The 25,536-nt window shown below is 33.8% G+C and overlaps 1 protein-coding gene across 1 annotated transcript in view; it reads right to left on the bottom strand.

Moving 5' to 3' along the window:
* LOC149412522 (cell adhesion molecule Dscam2-like) overlaps positions 1 to 25,536 on the bottom strand; it is a 73,623-nt gene that overhangs the window by 11,616 nt on the left and 36,471 nt on the right. The window contains exons 8-13 of the mRNA XM_089645726.1: positions 18,379 to 18,489; positions 17,443 to 17,598; positions 17,059 to 17,346; positions 8,494 to 8,664; positions 7,653 to 7,803; positions 1,718 to 2,001 (exon numbers count right to left, since the gene is read on the bottom strand). Coding sequence (XP_089501852.1) covers positions 1,718 to 2,001; positions 7,653 to 7,803; positions 8,494 to 8,664; positions 17,059 to 17,346; positions 17,443 to 17,598; positions 18,379 to 18,489 — 1,161 coding nt within the window. The remainder of the gene's footprint in view (positions 1 to 1,717; positions 2,002 to 7,652; positions 7,804 to 8,493; positions 8,665 to 17,058; positions 17,347 to 17,442; positions 17,599 to 18,378; positions 18,490 to 25,536) is intronic.

Raw genomic sequence — 25,536 nt, 5'->3', positions numbered from 1 at the left:
GTTTATTTATTTGTTAATTTATTTATTACACCTAATAGACGTTTACATTCTAGTTTAATAGTTGAGTATCGCAGTTATAAATTCTTCAAAATTAAAACAATAGAGAAAACAAAATACAATGAAAAAAAATAAAATGTTACAACAAAAGCGTATAATAAAATAAGATACATTGGTAAAAATGATAAGAAGTCTCACATAAGTAGATATTCAAAATAAACAAAAGATTGCAAAAATTATAGATGTCTATTTGTCACGATATATAAAAGAATTAAAATAAACAATATTTATATTGATTATTTTTAGGGTGAAATATATCTCCCATATCAGAATAAGTCATGTAATCCTAAGGGGTTTTATAATATAAGGGGCATAACAACGGCCTAAATGTACCTTTTGAAACTCTCAAAACAAATCCAAGAGTCTTAAGGGCATTATATACGGAAGACGTAAAAATTAAATCGACCTACAAAACGTAAGACGTGAAAACTTTATTAGAATAGTCAGCAATATACGGAAGACGTAACAATTAAATTAGAGTGAACGGACGTGAAACCTATATTAAAAGGAACCTTCAATATACAAAAAATATACACATGGACGTGAGTATGTACGTGACGCTATAAATGTATGAAAGTGTAATAAACATCAAAACCTGCATTATTATGAATATTAAAAAAATATGATATTTGCGATTATTGTGAGTAAAACATAGTGCAATATTCACAAAAAAAATCTAAAAAAAAGAACTAGAAGTGCTGGACGCCCAAAGACGGATTTACGCACGGACGCAATAAATGTTGTGGGACCTATATATATATATATATATATATAAGTACGTATATTTTTAAGCCACTAATTATGAGTATTAGTTGTAAGACACTAGCCATTAATCTTAATTATAAGCCACTAGTAAAAATGAAAGTTGTAAGTCTAAGTGACAGGGAATAGGATAAATGCATAAATTAAGTTGTTAAGCGCCCTTGAGGTGATTTTCTCACAAATACAGCGCAGTAAAAATGATCCAAAAATTATTGTTATTATTAAAAAGAAATCTATATCCTAAAAAAATAATAAAATTAAGAAACACAAGCAATTTCAGTTAAAATCCAAAATTAAAGTATATCTAGCTGCATAACTGTGTACCTCTCACAACACAACATTGTTTTAGCAACAACCATCACTGTCAAAAACTGTGGCAGTTTATAGTATGGAAATATTTGATGAAATTAAAGTCTAATAATAAATTGATGAGCTAGATGCAATAACAACTTGTGATGAAATTTTAGTTTTGAATAAAATGCGTGTAGTTTATTGAAATGCCTCGTATGTTTTCACTAGTAACTTTTAACTAGTGTTCAAACTTTTGCATGCAAAACCTAGAGGAGTAATATTAACACAGCAGATAGAGAAGGCATTGAAGATACCAAAAAGGCGATGGGAGCAAAACCAACTTTGTTTTGTTATTGCATTCAGCTATTCAATTTACAATTATAGGAAAAGTGTCAAAATATATTTAATAAATAAAAAACTTACTTACCTACCTATGTAGTATTTATGCTGATAAATGAAAGAATATTAAATCCAAAGATAATTGGTAAATGTGTTGTATAAGAAAAAAAGGTGATACTTATCGGATCCGTTGTGCTTGTAAAAACACTGGTTAAAAAAAAAAGTGTGAAAAAAATATTATTGAAATAAAATGACTTGCAATGCTCACTGAAAAAATCCGTATATTCAACAATGAAAAGGACGGAGCAATTGTCCCTCTTCTGATGCTCCCACGTCACTGTCACACTTGTCTTATTGTTTTCACTAGCCTTAACATTGTATGGGCTTGATGGGCGGGGTTCTTGTAGGACAAATAGAAAGATGATCGCTGACGTGTTCCCATAGAGGTTCCGAATATTGCATTTATAGTGAGTAGAATCTGATGATTCTACTTTCGAAATAACTAGCATGGATGTAAGTCCAGTTGGTGTGGATATGTCAGTTATATTAAACCTGGAAACAAAATCGTAAACAACATCTTTCATATTATATTACTTATAGAAACATAAGACGCTTATTCATCTTTACTCAGAGCAATTTCATAGTAAAAACGCATTGGATAGCTAATCTGCAGGTTTACAGAAATGACACAAATTTTTGTTTTACATATCACTGACAGCTCTGTTGTAACCTTTCTTTCTCTTACATCGAATGTAATCAACAGCAGGACAATAATACATACATATTTCAGAGAAGAAGTGCAAGTAAACTAACTAACAGAGAAATCTGATTAGACAGTGTCAAATAATTTGTATATATATAATAAGTACATATAAGCTGGTATAATTTGAGATTTTTCATTTAATAGAAACGACGGGCCTAAACAAAATAGTTCTTGGTGTCCTATTATTGACAGCTATATCAAAATAAATGCCAAAATCCAATTATTATACTGAAATACCGGCTCTAAGAGGATTAATTCATATGAGAAAATAATGTATAAGCGCAACAGAAAAATCTGATTAGACAGTGTCAAATAATTTATTTATATACATAATACGCACATATGGGCTTTTACAAACATGTACATATTGATTCAGCAAAACTGCAGTCAAAAGTAAAATTACAGGGTGTATCGGCACTAACCCGACAAACTTTAACCAGCTATTCCTTAGCACATTTGGAGTAAAAAATGTTATGTACACTTTGCTGTCCGGTAACATTTTTTTTCTTTTAAAAACAAAAAATAAATAAAATTTCCACACTCCGCTACTGCCCACAGTATAGGGGTAAAATAATTGGCAACGCCGCGCTACTGTCATCTCTTTCACACATATTCTGTCTCAAGTCCCGTGTGGTTCCCGCCACCCCGTCTCGTATCAGTGGTCAGTGCTGTTTTGGGAGTTCGCATGTCATCAAGTTTCTAGTTTCGTTTTTGTTTTGTTATCTAAGTTTTTACTGTTGAAATATGCCCCTCAATTATCCACCTGCCGAGCAAGCAGATATTGTTTTTGTTTATGGATTTTGCAATGGAAATTCACGAGCAGCCGTAAGGGAGTATCGCATGAGGTTTCCTGGAAGACGCGTCCCACACCATGCTACCTTTGTCCAGGTTTGTACCCTATCAATTGTTTATTGAAACTATTTACATTCATTGATAATGCCAAAAAGCGCTTTTGAAATTTAAACTGGGAACATTAAAAACATAACAAGGGGCCACCAACTTTAAAAATGTAAATTGTGCTTTAGGTGATTTGTGTTCAGTGGTCACTAAACGGCGTTTTAAAAAGTTAATTAATTTTAATCTCTAATAAATGCATCATTCACTGCAATTGAATTCACTCCCTTTCTCACCATGGGATTATTTAAATTACTTGAATTCAATTTCACCCCTGTGAATCCAAGATATCAACCGTACCTAGTTAAGAAAATTATAATTTAAAACACTTTGTTATACATTTTACTATAAAAAAATGAAATAAATGAAGAGAAAACGTAAGTTTTCTGATATGTGCCTAAAATAAGTGTTCTTTAAAAATAAAATGAGTGAAAAAGCCCGCGATTGTTTATTTGACATTATTACTGAGCTGAATAATAAAAGCAGTTGTTATTTGTTGTTTTGTTTCAGATGTATCAACAATTGCGTGACTGTGGCATCGGACGGATTGAAGGCGCCGGCGGAGGACACAACATCGTTCCTGTGGCAGTTGAGGAGAGAATCCTGAACTTAATTACCGAAGACCCCACGCTGTCCGTGCGTCGGGTCGCTCTGATGATAGGACACAGGGAACACATGGCGGTATGGAGAGTTCTGAAGAAGCACGGGCTCAAACCTTTTCACTATAGGCGCTGCCAAGGCCTCATGGAGAATGACCACTTTTCCAGAGTCGTGTACTGCAGAAGAATGCTGCATAATGTCATAAGAGATGCAGACTTCATGAAAAACATATTGTTTACCGACGAAGCACAGTTCACTAAAACAGGAGTGCTAAATGTGCACAACTTGCACCATTGGGCTGAACAAAACCCCAAGCTTGTTCGGGAGTCGTCGAGCCAGGACAGATTTTCCATCAACATGTGGGCAGGAATCCTGGGAAATCAAATACTCGGTCCAATCGAGTTGCCTCCCAGACTAAATGGACCGATGTATTTGGAGTTCTTACAAGTGCAACTGGGCGAGATTCTGGAAGATGTGAACCTCGAATTACTACGGAGAATGTGGTTCCAGCACGATGGAGCCCCACCACACTATTCGATTGCCGTGCGGAACTACTTGGATGTCGAGTTTCCTGGTCGTTGGATAGGCCGTGGAAGTCCGGCCATTGCTTGGCCACCAAGATCACCCGACCTGACCCCCCTGGATTACTACCTGTGGGGGGCTCTCAAGGAAAAAGTGTATGCTAAGCCAATAGCCTCAAGAGAGCAACTGCTCGAACGAGTGATGGAAGCCGCTGCAGAAATTAAAGCAAATCCTGCAAACTTAAATAATCAAAATATAACAAGACTACACGCTTGCATCGAAAATAATGGTAGTCACTTCGAACAAATGCTCCAATAAAAAAATTAACATAAACTACATGTCCGCATTTTCATTTATTATTTATTGGTAAAATTCTCACAATGTCATTCATTTACACATCAATATTACCTACATATCAATATTTAATAAAATCTGTAGAAGAGTATGCCCGTCGGCATTCAACAAGTTTTTCGACAAGTGTGTCGAAAAGCGTCTTCTCTCTTTCCTACACACTAAATATTAATGGTTAAAAATGAGACGACTGATGCTTGTAAGCGCGCCAATACGTAAAAACAACGAAACTCGAATAAGAATTGCCAGGTGGGTTTTTTAATCGCTTTAATCTGACTTTAAACAATAATTAAACACGTAAAAATTATTTAATATAATATTACAGTACAGTACTTTGAACCTTCGCAATAAATTTATTTGATTTTAAGTTTAGTTTGTAGAACTCCATTTCAATTTAGAGATTTTTTTTATTTTAACAGTCTTATTAAAAAATTTATAAAAACAGTGTGTTTATAAACAAGTTCTGCTAGTTGTAATTATTATTACGCGTGACAGCTGTTTCACCTTCTGACGGCATTATCAAACTTTGGTAAAGCCACTTACAGACGACGTAAGTGATAACTTTCTTTTTTTATTATTCTGGCTTTATTGATTTCCGAGTAAATTGTCGTAAATTATTATTTGCTAATCCCAATATTATTTGCTAATGCTAATAATTAAGTGAAATTTTAAACAATGCAATAATAGGATTATTGCATTGTTAATTTCACTTAATGTCGTTGGTATTTCCAACTGATGACTCAGGGGTTTATTTCCCTGAATAATTAAGTATTTTGGGGTCTAATTATTATGCATTTCATTACATCCGATAATTTAAACAATTTTTATGTTGAATTGGGGTAAGTTTTATGGCTAAGGGAAGGAGTGGAAGGTGAGGAAGTACCTGGATATTCAGATCTGGTCACCAAATACGGCTAGTCATTTCAAGCAACGTTTAAATTCTAAACCTGGATATTCAGATCTGGTCACCAAATACGGCTAGTCATTTCAAGCAACGTTTAAATTCTGAACCTGGATATTCAGATCTGGTCACCAAATACGGCTAGTCATTTCAAGTAACGTTTAAATTCTAAACCTGGATATTCAGATCTGGTCACCAAATACGGCTAGTCATTTCAAGCAACGTTTAAATTCTGAACCTGGATATTCAGATCTGGTCACCAAATACGGCTAGTCATTTCAAGCAACGTTTAAATTCTAAACCTGGATATTCAGATCTGGTCACCAAATACGGCTAGTCATTTCAAGCAACGTTTAAATTCTGAACCTGGATATTCAGATCTGGTCACCAAATACGGCTAGTCATTTCAAGCAACGTTTAAATTCTAAACCTGGATATTCAGATCTGGTCACCAAATACGGCTAGTCATTTCAAGCAACGTTTAAATTCTGAACCTGGATATTCAGATCTGGTCACCAAATACGGCTAGTCATTTCAAGCAACGTTTAAATTCTGAATTAATTAATCAATTACGAAAAAGCGTGGGGTTAAGAATATTTTTTTTAAATTATAGTTGTAATTTATTGTCGATTTTTTAAAAAAATTGCGATATTTTAAATAAAATTTAATAATTATTGTTTAATCATCCAATGCAGTCATGACGTTTGTGTGAGTGCTTTCCTTTGTCTCAGTGTGTTGCGCAGCAGTTTTATATGAACCGTTTTTTGATTCATCGGGATTGTTTTTAAAACTATACATTCTTTGTACCTTCAAATTAGTGGAAATAAACTTAAGTGTGTCAAGCTGCTCGTTATATTCCGGTAATTCTGGAAGGCTTTTAACATAAGCAATAATATTCATAAATCACATTCCGCGAAGTTGTAAATAACTAAATTTATTAAAAAATATACGTTGTAGGATAGCCTAGCAAGTAACATTTTGACAGAGCACTTACGGTGATTTAAAAAACAACGGCGCTGTTCAAATAATCCAATTATTATTATTGATAAGTACCTAAGTGAGGAAAATTGTTTTTAAAAGTGCTCAGAATTATTGGACTTCGATTATAAATTCAGGAAATCTACTAATTAGTTTCTTAGTTTCAAAATTAGACTATTTAATACGTGAAACGCGTAAGAGGTGAAACCAAAGCATTCCAGAGGTGAAACAATTTAGATACAAAAATAAAACTGATGTGTACAATACAAGAAGACAATCAGTGATTCGCATACGAAAAATGTGAATAATCATTATTGTTAAATAAAATATTTCTTTTCTGGTACTGGATTATGTAATACGGGCTTCGTTCGCAGCAACACGCGAGAGTTGCGATGTTGCTTTCAAATTTTGACAAAGGATAAAACAGTGGTGACATGTGGTGAAAATATGTTTAATTAATTTTTTATTAAAAAAAAACGTTACCGGACAGCAAAGTGCACATAACATTTTTTACTCCAAATGTGCTAAGGAATAGCTGGTTAAAGTTTGTCGGGTTAGTGCCGATACACCCTGTATACAGAATCCATTTTTTTTAATTTTTTTTTTTTATATTTACTCCACACAGGAGGCCCTGAAGAAAATAATTTCCCTCAGGGCCTATGTCATCTTTGGGGATGCTGTGTGGAGGGTCTTTTTGTGGAGAGGAAGGAGTGAACATGGGTCTTGAAGAGTCCCATGTTGTAGGAGGGAGGAAACACAGAGGCCGGCAGTTCGTTCCACAGCCGAGCTGTTGAACTTAAGAACGAATCGTAGAAGCGACCCGTTCTCATGTGACAAGTGTCAACTGTGTACAAATGTTGGGCGCGCGTTTGGTGTGTATCCCGACTACGCACCGGTGCATCCATGCAGAAGAAAAGCAATATTATAACCTTAATTGTTATTATAACTGAGATGTGTAATTATAGCCTTCTTGTAACTATATTCTGTGCTGTTGAACACATCTACAAATTTTGCAGAGTGTTGCCAACTGCTTGCAATCTAGGTATAAGTGAGTATCTAAAAGACTCAGTCCTGATATTATTGTTGCAATTAAAGATAGTTCTAGTTGGTTGTTGAAGGTGATTACTCAATAAATCAGGGCTGTCTATAATTCCATTAATAATTTTAAATTGAAAGTCGTCAGAATAATGTTACCTTGCTGTATCTGTTAGTCCGTCATCATTGGATTCTTTTGTCCATCTGGCACTAAGGGGGAAGGTGCCATTGGCAGAGCAGTGCAACTTCGCCACCCCTCCCACTTGCAATGCCACAAAGCCTATGTTCAGAAGCGGCGCGGTGGGGGGAGCTATAGTTAAAATTAAAATAGTAATGTTACATTTTTTTTTAATATCTTTGAAAAACTGAAAATCAGAAATGTAGATAAAATCTCCTCTAATCTTCAGAAATTTACAGTATTTTTCGTACCAAAACATATATAAATATAAATAAGCTTTTCGTTCATTAAAATACCAACTAATTACATTTCATTATGGGTAACTACAAATATTTTGCCGGAGGTCGCGGGTTCAAATCTCGGCGTGAACAAGTATTTTTTCTTTTAATTTGTGTTGTTCACAATTTACTCATTAAAAATAATATCCCATTTGCGGCACGTTCCAGATTGGAAGATAATCTCAGTATCGCCCTGGTGTAAGGCTACCATTCAGAATTGAAATGACTTTGACTGTGTTTCGTGACCAGATTTGATTAGCCAGGTAATTCCCCACCTTCTTCTTTACCATCTTCTTCCCGTCACAACATATCCCAATTAGGAATGCCATAGTATCACTGGCTCCAAACGGTTGAGAGCAGTTGGGACTCTTAATAATAATAACAATAATGTAGCATATATAGCGAAGTTTAGTGTAATTTCACTTCAAATTTCACTTGAGTGGTATTCACATAAAAATAAATAAATAGAGCTTTTGCGCACTGTCACTACACACATAGAACACAAGAACCAGGTTACCCTTAAGGTTAGAAGATATAGACTTACTTTTGACCTTCAGGGTGATCAGTTTGCTGATTCCAGAGCCAATTCCGTTGGTGCCGTGACACGAGTACGTACCACTACTATCTTCTGTGACGTCTTTTATTATTAGTGTGCCATCGGTGGTGAATGTATCTGGCTTGACAATGTCTTTATAAAGGCCCCCGCTTTTGCCTCCTGCAAGAAAAACAACATAATATCTCAAAACATTAATATATATGTATGTATTATAAATATGTATGTATGTACATATTATAATATTAATAATAACAAAACCTATTTGAAAGGTCAAATCCCATAGACATTCAAATTGATAGACAAGCCCAAATAAAGTTATGCAGAGAACAAATAAAGTTAACAAATAAAGTTATGCAGAGCGCAGAAAGGGCGTGATTGTTTTCTCTTCTATAATTTATCGATAAATTAATCTAGCGTAGTATACAGGCAACTCGTATTGTAATGTCACAATTTAGATCACAAAAATAAAATAAAATTACTAGTCTTTTTTACAATAGTTCGCAAATTGCTGGCTGCGTAAAAAACTTTACTACAAATCCAAAATCGCGTGAACAAAAGTTCGGGATGTTTTATTTTCGGCAGTTTTCAAAACTGAATATTTTGTTACACTATTTAGAATTCAGCGGTCGGGGAACTTTTTTAACCATTACCCTAAATTTTTTTTGCGTAAGTCAATATTACCCCTTCCCCCCATTTTGAAAAGAAGACAATCAATGTATATTTAAATAAACATTATTTATTGAATTAATTTACACGGAAAATAAAAAAAAGTTAAGTTGAGTTGAGTTAAGTTTAAAAATTACAACTTACGCAGCGCCTCTAGTGGCCGATGCAAGAAACAACGATACGCAAGCACGCACACACACAATGTGCGTCTCTTACTTCTCACACACACACACCTGAATTGATTAAGTTTGTAAAAATACTAACACGTTTATGAAATAGCAAATTAGAAAAATTTCCTTATTACCCCAAAAAAAACATTTTTACCCCATTTGGGGTAATTTACCCCGGTTCCCCGACCGCTGATTTAGATAGACACTTTTATAAATGTGCTATAATTTACCCACCTCACTCATTTTTAGAATCAGTGGTTCGATTTTTAAACGTTTTCACAAACATTCGAACAAACGATCCTGCACAGAAAAGTCTCACAATGGACTGCGCTGTAAATTATTTTCCTTGCTCTCTCTCACTCCTGATGCCAAAAATATGGTCACGTGGTTTGCCTGCAGCTCGTCGAAATGATACCCGGATTTCATGTTAGGGCAGGTCTATCAATTTGGATTTCTATGGCAATACCAGTCTGAATGTAAACGCAAAAACAGACACATTTTGTACGTTCGAATTGTGAAATAATTTAATACAGCCAAGAACAATTTCACACCTAGTGAGATGGGCAATAAGTGATTTCTGTAACTAAATGTAATATTATTAAAAAAAAATAATAAATAACATTTGACTGTAAATAATTTTTGTAAATTGTATCGCTACGCAATGTGAAATGGTATTAGGTCCTTGAAAGCACTGAAGAATATTTAAAACGGGTGAAATGCAGATCACGCCAAACTCTGGGAATTTAATAAAAATGCACTTTCTAGTTGAGAAAAGTGTGTAGAAACTCATTAAAAAAAGAATTAAGGCGCGGAAGAATAAATTGAGGGAGATACAGCCGATCAAAGTTTAATAAAATTGCACTTCGCGATCTGAGGGTAAAATTCGGTTTATGGGAGTATAACCGAAATCGAACTTGATTTAGACTAATTTAGGGCTGGGGAATCCGAATCTGAAAGAATTAGGTGGGGGTCGGCACTATTAACTGAGTTATAGGGTTTTGAAACTTCGTACGCGATACATAGGAACCATGTTTTATTTATCAATTATGACTTAAGAAAATCAAATTAACAACTATTTACTTTTGAAATTTCAGTAGTGCCAACCAAAAAAAAAAAGTGTTGCCATATAATAATAATATTTTTTTTCAAAAAATATTTTTAATCAAAATAGGTTAGGTGTTTAGTTTGGGTTAGAGTAGGCAGAAGAACATGGGAAAAAGGTATTAGAATTAAATCACAAACCAGTTTATACAAACCTAGCGTAGCCCACAAACTACTTGAAAACTGGGATATAACTCTAAAGGGGACGCGAGCAGGCGTTATTAAAGGGGCAATTTTGTGTAACAGGAAATAACATGGAAAAAAGGTATTAGTATTAAATCACAAACCGTCTATACAAACCTAGCGTAGCCCACAAACTACTTGAAAACTGGGATAAAACTCTAAAGGGGACGCGAGTGGGCGTTATTAAAGGGTCATTTTTTTGTTATAGAAAATCACAGTTAGGTTATATATATACATAAATTAAGTATTTACAAGATTTTAAATAATAAACTACCAATCTGGCAAATGATATTTAATTTTCAGAATTTTCCATGCATTGATATTATTATATGGCAACACTTTTTATTTTTTGGATGGCACTACTGAAATTTCAAAAGTATTAACATAGTTTTTAATTTGATTTTCGTGACAAAATATGGCGGCGGGCTGTCCGAATATGGTGATAATATCAGATCGCGAAGTGCAATTTATTAAACTTTGATCGGCTGTATCTCCCTCAATTTATTCTTCCGCGCCTTAATTCTTTTTTTAATGAATTTCTACACACTTTTTTCATCTAGAAAGTGCATTTTTATTCAATTCCCAGAGTTTGGCGTGATCTGCATTCCTCCCTTTAAAACAAATAATTATACCTGTTGTGATTAATTAATAATTGTAATTGAGAGGTTTATCTCTTATCAATAAATTTAAATTTCGGTTTCGCATAGACTTGTATTACTTTTGACAATATTGATTTTTTAACACTGTTTTTAGAAGACATGATATTCATTATTGAAAATTGAAATTGACAAAATATCTGTTTACTACTTGGATTTGACAGTTCTCTAACTGGGTTGCCAATGCAAATGTTCTAAAATACCCAAAACAGATGATTCCTTTACCGCCAAAATTGAACAAAATTATATTGAACATTTTCAATTTTTCTTTTTTGTTCAGGCATTAAAAATATATTCTTTTAAATTTGCTTCGAAAGGAAACTAATATAGTACGTTCTCACAGTTATTATCAAGAAATACCCAAAATATCTGCATATTCTCTAGCAACTAACAACTCTTTGTAACATAGACAATTTTATTTTCGAGATCATAAACAATAAAACAATAAGTATTACAAAAAATAATTCCAAATCAGGTACTGGGTATTTTGTATGAGGGTGTCTGCAAATACACTATAATAATCACAATACCTCCAACTTCTGACGTTTCCATACATTCTGATGGCAATATAGCGCCACCTAGCGGCATGAGTTGTGCGCCTTGGTTTTCTCTAATACATTTTAATAAATTTTATGTGAAAGTATAATCTTTATTATACGTTGATAAAAAAGTTATATATCCCACATTACAACCTTAGCGTTTTTTGTTCATAGATTAAAAACTATTAACTGTGCCTTTGATGGTTTGGAAAAGTAATAAAATACTTATATAATTGTGATAAATTTTACAAAAACATATCAATATATACGATAATATAAAAGTATAAAAAAATTGAAATTTATTTATATTGTACAGGGTTTTCCAATAAGAGGTGTTATTTTGATATTCATTCGTAAAATATCAATGGTTTCGTTGTTTGTGTGGTACGTAGCGCCGTCTTGTTGAAAGTAAACGTTGTCCAGATCAATACCATCCAATTCCGGCCATTAAAAATCATTAATCATCTCTCGATAGCGCAATCCATTCACCGTAACTATTGCTCCAGCCTCATTTTCGAAAAAGTAAGGTTTAATGACTCCGCCGGACCATAAACCGCACCAAACAGTCACACGTTGAGGATAGAGAGGCTTTTCAACAGTAACTCTTAGGTTTTCCGAGCCCCAGATGCGACAATTTTTGATTTATCAAGTGAATTTTAATAATTTCAATACGTTGTTGAAGCGTGTATCGTTCCATTTTTATTAATGGCGTAGTTTCTACTTGTCAAATGTCAAAAAATGTCAGCTTCAAAAGTAACATCTACTGAAATAGCGGGCTATTCAAAATATCACCTCTTATTGGAAAACCCTGTATATCAATATATTCAATAATTCAAAATATACATTAAAAAATCTGTTTTTCCTACTTCATATCATTCGGGCCTCTTCAAGACCCGCATTAATAAATCCTCTCATACAGCCCCTACTTTAACCCGCCTCCCAAAGCTGCCCAACCGGGTGGCGACAAGTTCCCCTACAAGGGGACAAGGGCGCTCTTGTGAGGTGTCACAAAATAAAATACAAAAATGTGATTTGAATATTAAAATTGACGATGATTATAACATGAACTTCAACACAGAATGTTACATGGAAAACCTTATTTTTGTTATAAATGTATTTCATGGTTTAATCCACGTTTTACGTCAATCAAGAACATTTTATTTGCTAGGATTTAACAAAATCATTTCACCAACTACATCCTGTCAACGTTTTTTTGCATCTTGAAAAAACGACTTAAGGGTGTTTTTGCTGTTTGTTCGCAATCCGAACCACGGAACCCACTTTAAAACATTTTTATATATTTATTTTATCAATATTGATCATATTTAAAATTCTAAGTAAATTCAATTTGCCGCCATTGAAGGAATGCCAAAGACAAGAAGCTACACTAGTTCCGTGTAGCGGCTAGAGTTGTTGAAATTGCCACTATTTCTCTGGAGTTGGATGTATTATTAATATTTTAGGGTCTGGCATTATACTTGTATTATCTTGTCACCCTGGGGACATTATATTGGCCCCCCTGTTATAATATTTGCTTATATTTTAGAACTGCTGTTTCTCCGATTTGTTACTAAGTGGGTCTTCCAACGACCCATAGAAATCCCAATTATTCAGTCAATTATCAATGGTAACTTATGTATTTGCGCAGAAATACGTAAAATACTAAAATGATATTATGTCAAGTATTTAAGCTAATAAAAGGAGGATATTAATTTTGGGTACTACCTACTCCCCCACTTTGCTGCGGGATAGTTAATATTTAGTTATTACTGTTTCAGAATATGAAAAGAATGTTCTGAAATCAATAAATGTTTAATTTACGAAATCATTTTTGTGTAATCCTATAATATAATGATAACAGTATCTTTATTATTATAATGCTTTTTCTTACCGATGACCTTTTTCCATGTAATTTGTGCTGGGGGTTTTGAGAACATGAAACAGGTTAAGTTTGTTGTTCCTCCTACTAACGCCTGGGCATCAACCAGAGGTTCCACAACCCATCGTGGAGGCACTGAAAACACAAAATTTTATTGAAAACCAACTGACATGTACCCGGCGTTACTCGGAGACTTATACATGGATTGGGGTAAAGCTTTGATGTTGTGAATTCTAGAGTACCTGACAACTGGTTGCATTTTTAAGGTGGAAATAATATTATTGTATTGTAGTAAGTATTTGTTTCACTTGATCGTGCCATGTTTTCCTCTGGCGTCCTCGACCTCTTCAAACATTCTCTTCCAAGTCATACATTCTCCTTGCACCTCTTTCTTCTTTCATCACTTACGTCACATGTATTAGATTCCAGTGCAGAGATATTGTGATAAGTCTTTCTCGGGCGTCTCCAACTTCTTCCTTTCAAAACCACTATCTAAACACTCCTGGCACTGAATGGTATAAGACGTACGGGACCAACAAAGAAACATTCATTTATATATATATACAGGGTGTCCGGGGTGAAAGCGCAGTAACTTCGATTCTACATGATGGTAGAAGTAAAAAAGATAAATTACTTTTTTGAAATTTCAACTTTTACTTTTACTTACAAACGAAAATTGCGCCGGCGCGGCGTGTGCGTACTGCATTATTATTGCTTTTGGATCATTTGAAATCGACCGGCTGATACTAGAACTAACACCCGCTGCCCTCCCTTCCCGCGCTTTACAGCTGGTAACAGAACATCTGTGATTTGTTTACTTTAAGGCGATGCACTACGTCGTGTAATATTTTAAATTGAACCGCTATCAATAACAACCCTTACGTAGATGGCGATAAGGTTTAAATTCCCGCTTCACACCATCCGCCTATTTTGATTTTTGCAAGAAAAAAACATGGCCAAAAAGTGCCTTTTATTTTATTTTGTGGATGTTCAGGCATAAATATTTAATTTTTTTTCGATCATTTTATAAATAACTTAATTTGCCACATTATACAATAAAATCATAATCGAAAATGGGTTCGTAAGTAGGAGATTTTGAACTTTAAAGCAGTTTTCATAGGCCTTATACATTATTTTTTTCTGGGCTTATAAAAAGACTTATCTAAAAAAATACCTGATTATTTCAAAGGCTAAGATGTATTCTACTCGCAGTATTTAATTAAAGCATCTGAAACATTTCTAGGCGACAAAATTTTCAAACCAAAAACACATGATTTTGCAATACTACGTATGGCATCGCCTTAATAAAAATATTATAAACAAAAACCTCACATGTACTCACTATACATGTGGGTTACATAACTCGATAATGGGTTAGAGGGCCTGAAGGCCGCCCGTTACGTAACAAGAGATTCATTCATTAATTCTTCTGAAAGCTGATTACTTCAATGATCGTTTCATGCCGTGAAAAAGATCAGGATTTTTAATCCACATTCATACCTACAGTTGGAAGACACCAACATACTTTCTATGTAAATTCGTATTATTATTTTAGTGCAGTTCTCTTTGTTCTTCGAATTTGGTTTAAAACATCATAAAACGGACGATTTTGAAGCACATTGTTATAACTTCGAACTCTCGGTTTACGCGTCACTGGCAAATAGTAAACAACGTCACCAGTCTCGCGCTCGACAAGCACACAGCGAATTTATCGGGTAAGTGTGTACCTCCACTAAGAATTTTTAGTAGGTATGTATTTTTGTATGGAAAAAAAAGTTGGAATTTAGGAAAAAGTTGAAATCTTTTTTGCTCCTAACCATCATGTAGAATCACCTCCCGAAGTTACTGCACTTTGACCCCGGACACCCTGTAGGTATATATATTTTTTATAATTTAAAATACATACACATGACAGATTTACAGAAGAAAAACATACGGTTCTAAAAACTAATTAAAATAAAATATTTTTTTTAAACCTAACTACCAAGTTCAATAGAATAATTAATAATTTGATTGAATTTATATGCTAGCTGTACCCCGCTACGCGTTGCTGTGGTTCAGTCTGTCTGTGCAAACGGAGAAACAATAGCGCTTTTAGCTTTTACGTCCAATTTTTACCATCTATATAATATAGGGATATAAAAACACACGCTTATTCGAATGCAACGTAAACATTTCAAAGCAATCGTTGAAGATTCTTCAGAAATTTAAAATTTCGGACGGGTTGTTTCGGAGAATTTGAACAATTCATCAAATTTCAACGTTCATTTTCAAGTTCTGCGAAAGATTTTTTCAAGTTCTGTTTTTATTTCAGTTTTGTCAAGCAACTGGCCTACAATGATATAGTAACAGAACTTGAATAGGACTTTCACAGAACCCGAAAATGAACGTTGAAATTTGATGAATTGTTCAAATTCTCCGAAACAACCCGTACGAACAGTTACATTTTTGTTTATATAGAAGACAGATTAATAGAAATAAAAAAAAACTCTGACGACTATAAGTATTCCACAAATATAAGCTAATATAGCGAAAGGGAAGGTTTTTTTTTAATCGTAACCAAGTAGGTACCTATTGTCGATTATAAGCTAGTATAAGCCGTATTATGTAGATATGGCCACAGTTGATTACTCTTTCTACTTACTTCGTTGGAAGTAATTATTATTCTGTATACATATACATAAATATAAAATCCCTACCTATTTTATGTGGACTAGGTGACGAATAACATATAACAGATCATGCTAATATCGTGATTTATTTTTGGGGTATTACGAAACGTTGGCCAAAGGAGGTAGCATAACACAGCTTTATACCCCAAACATAAATCACGATAATACTTTTGGCCGTGAACATCTCAAATCATGCTAAGTTTGTTTAAAAAGCAGTTAATAATTTCATAGAAAATGATGACATGCATATTACAGTTTTTGTGAAGTTGCTCACAGTGTGACACTGCAAATATAACCCCGCCGATCATCAGGCGAGAGATTTGCGAACCGAAACGCGAACCGAGCCACTTACGAGAATTACGTGAAAGGAAAAAATCAACTGCAAGCGGCGTTTCCTATAAGTTTAGGTTCAGTTCGACAGTTCGGCTCGCGTATGTATACGTAGCATAAGAAGGCACTGCAAAAAATTACAATACCTTTACGTGTTTTCATGCCGATTGAAGTCCCGAAAACCCTTCTTGATAGAAGGAGAGAAGCTTCTCCGAATACTTCTCACTCCAGAAGATAGTTAGAAACTTGAGTGACAATCATCCAACGTAACTAATAACAATAATAACAATAACTAACGTAACAATTAACACACATTAAAAACACACAGAGTATAAAAGAGCTTCCCAGAAGGGTTACCGTTAATATACAGATGTCTAGATTTTTTGTCTTCTCCTACCCTGTTAGCTACTGCGCAGGTATACTCTCCGGCGTGTTCAATGGTCGCATTCTCAATGGTTAAAACCATAAGATGGTTTTTCACTTGTGTGATTGTAACCGACCAGTCGCCCTCCAGGCTCCGGTTGTTCCTCAGCCAAGTAACCGAGAAGGGAGGGTCACCTCTGAGGGTGGAACAGGTCATGCTAGTCCTCTCCCCCAGGTTGATTGTTAAATCATGGACTTCAAATGGATTTATTTCCGGAGGAACTGAAAAGTTTCACAAAAAAGTTTTAAATTGGCAAAACTGTTCAGGTTCGAGATAGGGTAAAAAATAATTAGAATTTTGTATGATTTTGTACACACCAACCACTAATAAATATAAACTTTCTAATGCTGTTGTTCCCGAGTGGCTGGCCGTACAAGTATATGTTCCAGCATCCAACATCTGAATCGTTGAAACTATTAGAGTCCCATCGGCCAATACTGTCTGGCGGATGTTAATTGGTAGTTCTTGTCCATCTACGTAAAGAAAAATAGCCAGTCAAAATTATTTTCAGATTTTATGCAAAAGTTATAATAAATAATTATAAGTAAAATGTATTTCTTAGTTTTCCTCACTAGGGTGACCTGTGATAAGGCGAACTAAAGTTATTCATTTCTTTTTTATTAGTTTTATTTATCGTTTTTAATGTTTTTTTCATTAATATCTTTCAGCTAGATTTTTATTCTTGATTTGTAATCATTAAAGTTTTCTATTCGCTTTATATCAGGGGAAGGATGTTGTGGAGTTTCATATTAATCAATAAATATAATTTCTTTGTCCGAATGACAATGTAAGGTTTTATGACCTAGAATATTTTTTATGTCAAATGTATGTATGTATGTATGTATTGCGGTATTGTAAAGGATTCAGTATTTTTGAATTGAAATGTATTGCAGATGTAAAATCCATAGAGTTATTTGTGTTTTGAATGTGGAGTTGTTCAGTTTTTAGGTCATCGGGGATTTTATGTTTAAAGATTTTAGGAGCCAGGTAAAAATAACCTCAAAACCAATCTTACCAGATGTTAAAATTAGACATCTTGCACTGTGAAGGTTTGTGGTTATGTTGAAATTATCGTGGTTATGATGAACCAAGCAGGTAAAGAATAGGCATACCTCTAGTATTTCAGTCGCACCTTTTCCTGTTTTCTTATAAATGACGAATGTATCATGAATGACTTATAATATAGCTTTCAGAGATAGCACAATAAAGCATTATAATAAATTGATGAAAATATAATCAGTTTTAATGCTCACCTCGTTCCCACGTTATCTTGTCGATAGGGTAGCCTCCAACGGGGCATTTCAAACGAAACGGTCTATCTAGCACACCAGTTTGGTTGGGCATCGGTCGAATTTGAGGGGGACCTACGAAATTACAGTAAACATAAATTCACTGGATACATACAAAATATGTATTACCCCTTTCCTTCCCACCTTTTTAAAATTCACGTTCTTGACTCTCCAGATTGTACATTCTGTGGTCTAGAAGTGGGAACTTTAGATCACATATTTTTTGGTTGTCTTTCTCTAAACAAATATCCTCTCTTCTATCAAGCCTTATCTAAAATTACATTCCCTCCATTCAACATCTCATCTCTTCTAAGTCTGAACTCGACTCCAATTTTCATTATCATTTAAAAATTTGCCTATTTAAATAAAATTAATATTTAAATTCACCTTTCATTTCTCAATAATTTTAAATGATGGCCAAGAACACCCTTGAAGGGTGAAAGCCAGAAATAATGTTAAAAAAAAAATGGGTCATGACTTATTTTATTAAAAGCGGGAGAGACAAATAGTCTGGTAAGTTTTTTATTAAAACACAAATAACTTAGTTTACATCACTTTATTTCGATACAAAATCTCAACATGTTTCGTGAACCAAGTTCACATCATCAGGAGCACAAGTATACTCCTAATGATGTATGCACAAGTATGAACAAGTATGCTCCTGATGATGTGAACTTGGTTCACGAAACATGTTGAGATTTTGTATCGAAATAAAGTGATGTAAACTAAGTTATTTGTGTTTTAATAAAAAATAAATAATGCCATCACAAAGTAAAAAGCAGTTAGAAGAAGTTTTCTTCGAAAAATTAGTCTGGTAAGGTTTGTAGTGATTTTTTATTTTTTATTTAATGGCAATATAAAGTAAAGTAATAAAGGAAAAAATATAAAGTGATGTAGTTTGTTCTCAGTCCTCCTCACTAGGTATTCCTGTTCTGAGGCGGACTGTAGGTTGTTGTATGTGTGTTGATCATGATTTCCTCATCTTCTAATTTGTTGGTTCCCACAAAATATAAATTAAATTAAGCAAAAAGTATTTATGTTTGTTGTATCTAGGTTGCATTGGGGTGACTTCATAAATTTAATGATTTCCTCATCTTCATGTTTAGTTAGTCATAATTTAGGGGTCCGTGTTGCGCTACCTGTTACTACACTAATCTGATCCCGATTACACATCTACCCTGATGATGCACACTGCAATGCTGTCCGAAAAGTTGGCTAAAGAAGGAGGTTGCGCAACACGGCATAATACCCCAAAAACATATCACTATAATACTTTTGTCCGTGAAAATTAATGAGTAGTGGATTGACATCAGCAATAAACCAATTGTTTATTGACCTTCTTAAATGTAATACAAATAACTTGAAGTATTGAAAATATCAAATTATTGCAAGCAATAATTATTAGCCTTTTAGGAACTGCTCTCTCTTTTGACGTCTGGCAAGACTTATCAGCTTGCTTGGACTATGAACTATTGCGGCGAACTTGGAAATTATAAAAACTAGGTACTCACTGCAATTTTTATAATCTTCGCCCTACCTTAACGCGGTGTTAAACATTTCGCGGGTTGTAGAGATGACTGAAGAAGGAAAACGTTTGATAGAATAATATATAAATACATATAAGGAAATCATGTTTCGGAACGAAACGACCTCTCCTTCCCTTACGTATAGACAACCTTAAGGTTCGTTTTCTGTTGAAAGCTCGCGTGTCAGGGTGATGTATGGAGAAATTCAACCCTCGAGTTTAAAATGCGTTTTTGGAAGCTAATGAAAAAAAATTAGTAGTATTTAAAAGTTCGATAAATTTACTCGGAATAGAATAGAAAGCCGATATAATGTTGTTGCGTTTCAAATTTCTAGCGGTAGGTGGGAAATTTTTTAGTTAACCGTACTTCGATTTGTTTCAAATCAAAGGTGTCCTTTGTAGGGTTGTTTAATAATTATCGCTTGAAAAATATATTAAACAATTTTTTATTATTAATAAATGAATTAATATTTATTTTTTATGGAAATCGAGTCAGGCGGTTCGGGTAACAGGTACAGGTGTAAAAATATTTCTCATATTACGGTTTTTAGATTTTTTTAAAATATTTCCATAAATGTATCGTTATTAAAATTTATTTATCTGGAAAAGCGTAAACGCGTTCATGAATTTAAAACTGTGGACTAGTTAGCGATGTCTTTTCCACCAATATTTTTTGAAAACACTACTAAAAAATATTTTATTTTTTTATTAAATTTATTTTTGTTTTAAATTTTCTAATTATTACCCTGAACGTCCCAGAAAGATCCTGGCCTAGCCCAAAATCTCCAGCCAATCAGGAGCGAGAGCCAACCAGAAAGCGGCATTGATCAGGCTGTTCGAGTGTTAATTATTATTAGGTACTTAGATACTTTTTATTAAATAAAATGAAAATGTACCCTTATATACCTATATAGTAAAATTATAGGAAAATGTACCTATATAGTAAAATTTAAAAAATAAAAATGATAAATAAATATAAAACATGAGTCAGTTTACGCTCAGCAGTACGAAAAATACAAATAGGAATAAACCATATAAATATGTTAACTGTTGGTAAGCTCTTTGATTCAGGTATCAAAGGTTGCAGGTTTAAACGCGGCGGTAAATAAATAGAATACATCTACATGGTGTAGACTGCACCAAGTTAGGTAAAATATTATCCCAGGTGAGACCTCCTTTCACAACCGAAAAGCTGCTTATGATTTTGCTTTGAACAAATGTATAAATATTCTTCAGAACCAACATAATATTTAATCTCTCCCACAAGGCTTTTTTTTTCAACCTCATAACATTCACATTGGAAGTGCTGTATTAACAAATTAGCCCTGGACAATTGTTTTTCAAACATACATAATTGCTTTTTACAAAATTAACTGATTAAATACTCGTATTTATGCGCGTGGCGAGGAACGATCTACAAATTTCCAAATCACAGTGTGTAAAACAAAATAGTTTCAGTATTGGGCTATATTATTAGTTAAGTTAGGTGTACCTCAACAAAATGTGTCCGCAGTAAGGAGAAACCATTATCAATATATTGTGAATTTGATACCCGTCCAAAACTCATTACTCCGGAACGTGAAAAAAAATTAATTTAAAACTTTCATTTTTCAATAATCTCGTCCAACAATGGCGTCCAATATCGCATTAGGCGGAAACGCGGAGCTTTAATAACCCCGTGGGAACACCGTTGCGGTAGCATATTCCCGCTGAGCCTCCTTTGAGCTTTCAAAGGGTGTTTGCTCGTGTAAGGTTGTTGCATTTTTTTCTTTTGCGAAATCGTTTGGGTACCTACTTCAAGAAAGAAAAATTCAAATTTCAAGAAAGTTTAGTTTCAAAAATGTGAAATAATTAAAAATAATTCTACTTTATAATTATTATTGGTACCTGCTCGGATATCGTACATCAGAATAGATTGGTATACTGCTGGTCAGCTGCTCTACCATTGTGTAACGTTGGCTTATTCTAAACCCGTTGAATAATTCAAGATGTGCAAATTTTTTTCAATGAACACATATTGCTTATTAGATTTTTCACCTTTTTCGATTTGTATGGGTGTTTCAGGCTAGTAATTATTGCATGTAATAATTTATTATCCTTTGTGTTCTGCATAAAAACCTTGTCTATGAACATTAGTTTATCATTAAAATAATATTAAAACTATAATTTATGAAAAATTACCGTAAATGTTGATGCGATTGTCGTGTTCAGCTTGTCCATCTCGGTTGATTGCTTTGCATGAATAATTTGCAGAATCTCCACCGATAGTTCTAGTTATCTTCAGGGTGCTCTTTATGTATTCATTATTTGCAATCACTTCATAATTTATTTTTATCCTAAATGTTGAAAAACCACGAAAATTACTATTATTTAGTGCGTCGGTTCAATAGACAATGAAATACAAAATTCCTATAAAATTGTACAATTATAAAAAAATAAAATAGTTGGCTGATAGCAAAACATGTGTATAATTTTTTTACTCAAGTTAAAAGATAATGTTGATGGCGTGATACGCACAATTTAATGTTCACAATAATTATGTATTGCGTTGGGAATGCACCTCTATTTAGGAATAAATCGAGGATTTTTTAAAGTAAATGATTGCTCATTATGCACTATTCGCAGGCATGTCGATTAGACAAACGCAGAATTAATTTATGTGTAAACTTACAAAATAAAGTTTGAATTTTATAAACCGACACTTAGGAGAAATAATCCCATCACATAACTATTTCAATTGCAATAAACATTTTTAAATATTTTTTTTTTTTTAAATAATTTCTCTCAGGGCACACGTCATACTGTGAAGGTATTTTTTAAGTAAAGGAAGGAAAATAAGATCTGGGAAGGAAAAAGGTATAAGGGGCGGACGTATGAATCCATCCCTCCCCCTGCGGCGCAAGGCGATGGGTCGAGGGAGTCACGGTGTACGGTGACACGACTCTTGATCCCCTACAGTTGACCCCCGACAGTTGTCCCATCGAAAGTCGTCCACCCGGATGTTGGTCTCCAGGAAATTTGATCCCTCTGCCAGTTGGCCCCTCGGACACTTGATCCCTTAAATGACTATTTCTGCTGTATGTCAAAAGTTGACATATGTATATCTGCAGGCGTCTTGAGTGGAAATTCACCATACAAATATTTTTCTAACGATAGTGTCGTGTTCTTGAAAGGGTATAGAAAATTCCTCATGGTAAAAACGCCATACTTACTTACAAGTAACATAAATTAGTATGTCGTATTTTGTTATACAGCCGTATATCCTCTCTGCGTCTTACTTTGCCAATGAGGTCATAAAGCAGAAGTAATATTTTGGGCGATCAAGTGTACGAGGAATCAACTAGCAGAGGGATCCGAGGGATCAACTGTACATCTGAAATCATATTGTACATCTCAGGATGGGATCTGCGGTTTCTCCAGCCCTCAATCCTTCCCTGATTGATAATTTCACGAGGCCGCACAGCATGATTGAAATATGAATAACTCAAATCTATACTTCATATGCAGATTATTGTATGTTAAAAATAACGAATATATTAAGTACTTAATTATTTATTTACCTGGAGCTATTGGTCAACGTAAATCCATCAGCTTGCCATCTGAAGTACGGCAACGGGACTCCCGACGCTAAGCATTCCAGTACCAGTGTCGGCCCTGGCTGTATTGTTTGCTCGATGAAGGCTTCAACAATCATGGGTTTCTCGTCTGTAAGGTGAGCCACGATCAGAACATATAAATATATGTAATATGTTATGTTATCGTCAGTTGTTTTAGATATTTATTTGTCCGTTAATGATATGAACAGAGCAGGGAAATACAAGCAGGTTTTATCGGTTAGTTTTGGTACTCTCAATGTTTTTGGGGCCATTGTGTATATTTTTCTTCAACTGACGCACTGCTCCTTTCTTTTTTGATAATATGTTTATATGTTCTTGTACTTCTGTATTTAATAGCATAAATTTTATAACAGTCCTGATGATGGTACAGAGGTACCTAAACCGGTAGACAATAAAATATATGAATAAAGTGACTTAAACCCAAATATTTTCGTTTCATTTATTTATCTTTTTTTAATTTTCTGTGTCTTGTTCTTTTTCATATATAGTTTAGATTTGTTAGTATTATTATATTAGTATCTTTTAATGATATATTACATTGATGTGTACATAAAATATTTCTTCCAAAAGTTAAAGAAAAGTGGTTCCTATAAAAATTAAATAAATGAATATTGTCGATTCCTATAGTTCGAATTCTCAACTTTGAGAGTTAAAAATTAATAAAAAAAAATGAATTTTCAACGTAAAAGTGTTGAATTATCTATAACGGAAATCCTAAAGAGCCGCTTGGATGTTGGCAAAAGAAGGACGTCCATAACCACAGGACATTTGATAGATTTGGATATTTTTCAAATAAAACTGTGTGCATATCATACATTAGTCCAAATTTTAAGCCAATGGAACCAGGTGCCCTATCGAAATATGTTGTGACACCGGAAGGGTGGCAGAAAAACTAAAATAATCACAAAAACGTTTAAGAATGCGCCGCAGGCGAAAATGTTGCAATTTCTGCACTTCTTTTTCACAATACTTTACTAAATGTATCTACCAAAACATATCAAAGGTACCCACTGTTAAATATTTAATATCTGTAAGTAAATTGTTTCAACACTCTAAACAATGTTCTGTTTTGTTCCTATAATAAAATATAAGTGCCTAAATAAAATAAAAACTGCCTCCACAACAAGCACAGAACGAAAATGCATTGGAACTTTGTTTTTTTTCTGACTTTTGGAATCCTTCGAATTGTGGAAAATATGTAGAAAGCCTATTGTTTGTCAAATGATTAATTTATAACGAAGAAGCTTGCAACAGTGAAGATAATGTAAAAAAAACGACTCGACAAAATGATTATATGTATCTGAAATATTCGACTACCTTGAAATGTTCAATTTACAAAATGACTTGAAGATGAATGAATGACGAAGGGTTGTTTTACATAATTTGAACAATTCATCAAATTTCAAAGTGAATTTTCAAGTTCTTTGCAGGTTATTCTCAAGTTCCGTTATTATTTTAGTTTTGTGAAACAACTGGCTAATAATGATATAATAACAGAACTTGAATAGAACATTCACAGAACTTGAAAATCAACTTTGAAATTTGATGAATCGTTCTAATTTTGTGAAACAACCCGTCCTTAATTAATTAGACACAAACATCTTGTTGTTGTTTTTTATTTTAATAGTCCAATTCTTAGTAGTGCACATATTTTATGAAAATAATGGAATTAGTCCTGTGAACAGTAGACTTCACGTAATGTTGTTTACTCAGACTTGACGGCCTCCGTGGTCGAGGGGAAAAGCTCTCAACTAGCAAGCCGAAGATCGTGGGCTCAATTGGATCGTGCGTAAGTAAATTTTTATTAATTCGTGTTATTTCACAATTTACTCATCAAAAATAGTATAAAGTAATAATATACTAATAATAATAAGATACTCTCAGTATCGCCTTGGTGTAAGACCACCATTCAGAATTAAAACGGTGCTTGAAATGAATTTAGCTGTGTTTGATGACCAGATCTGAACAGCCAGGTAGATA

This window comes from Hesperophylax consimilis, chromosome 23 (genome assembly GCF_061612785.1).
Source record: "Hesperophylax consimilis isolate HC1 chromosome 23, BYU_Hcon_1.0, whole genome shotgun sequence".
Classification (NCBI taxonomy): Eukaryota; Metazoa; Arthropoda; class Insecta; order Trichoptera; family Limnephilidae; genus Hesperophylax; species Hesperophylax consimilis.
This window is presented reverse-complemented; position numbering and strand designations above follow the sequence as displayed.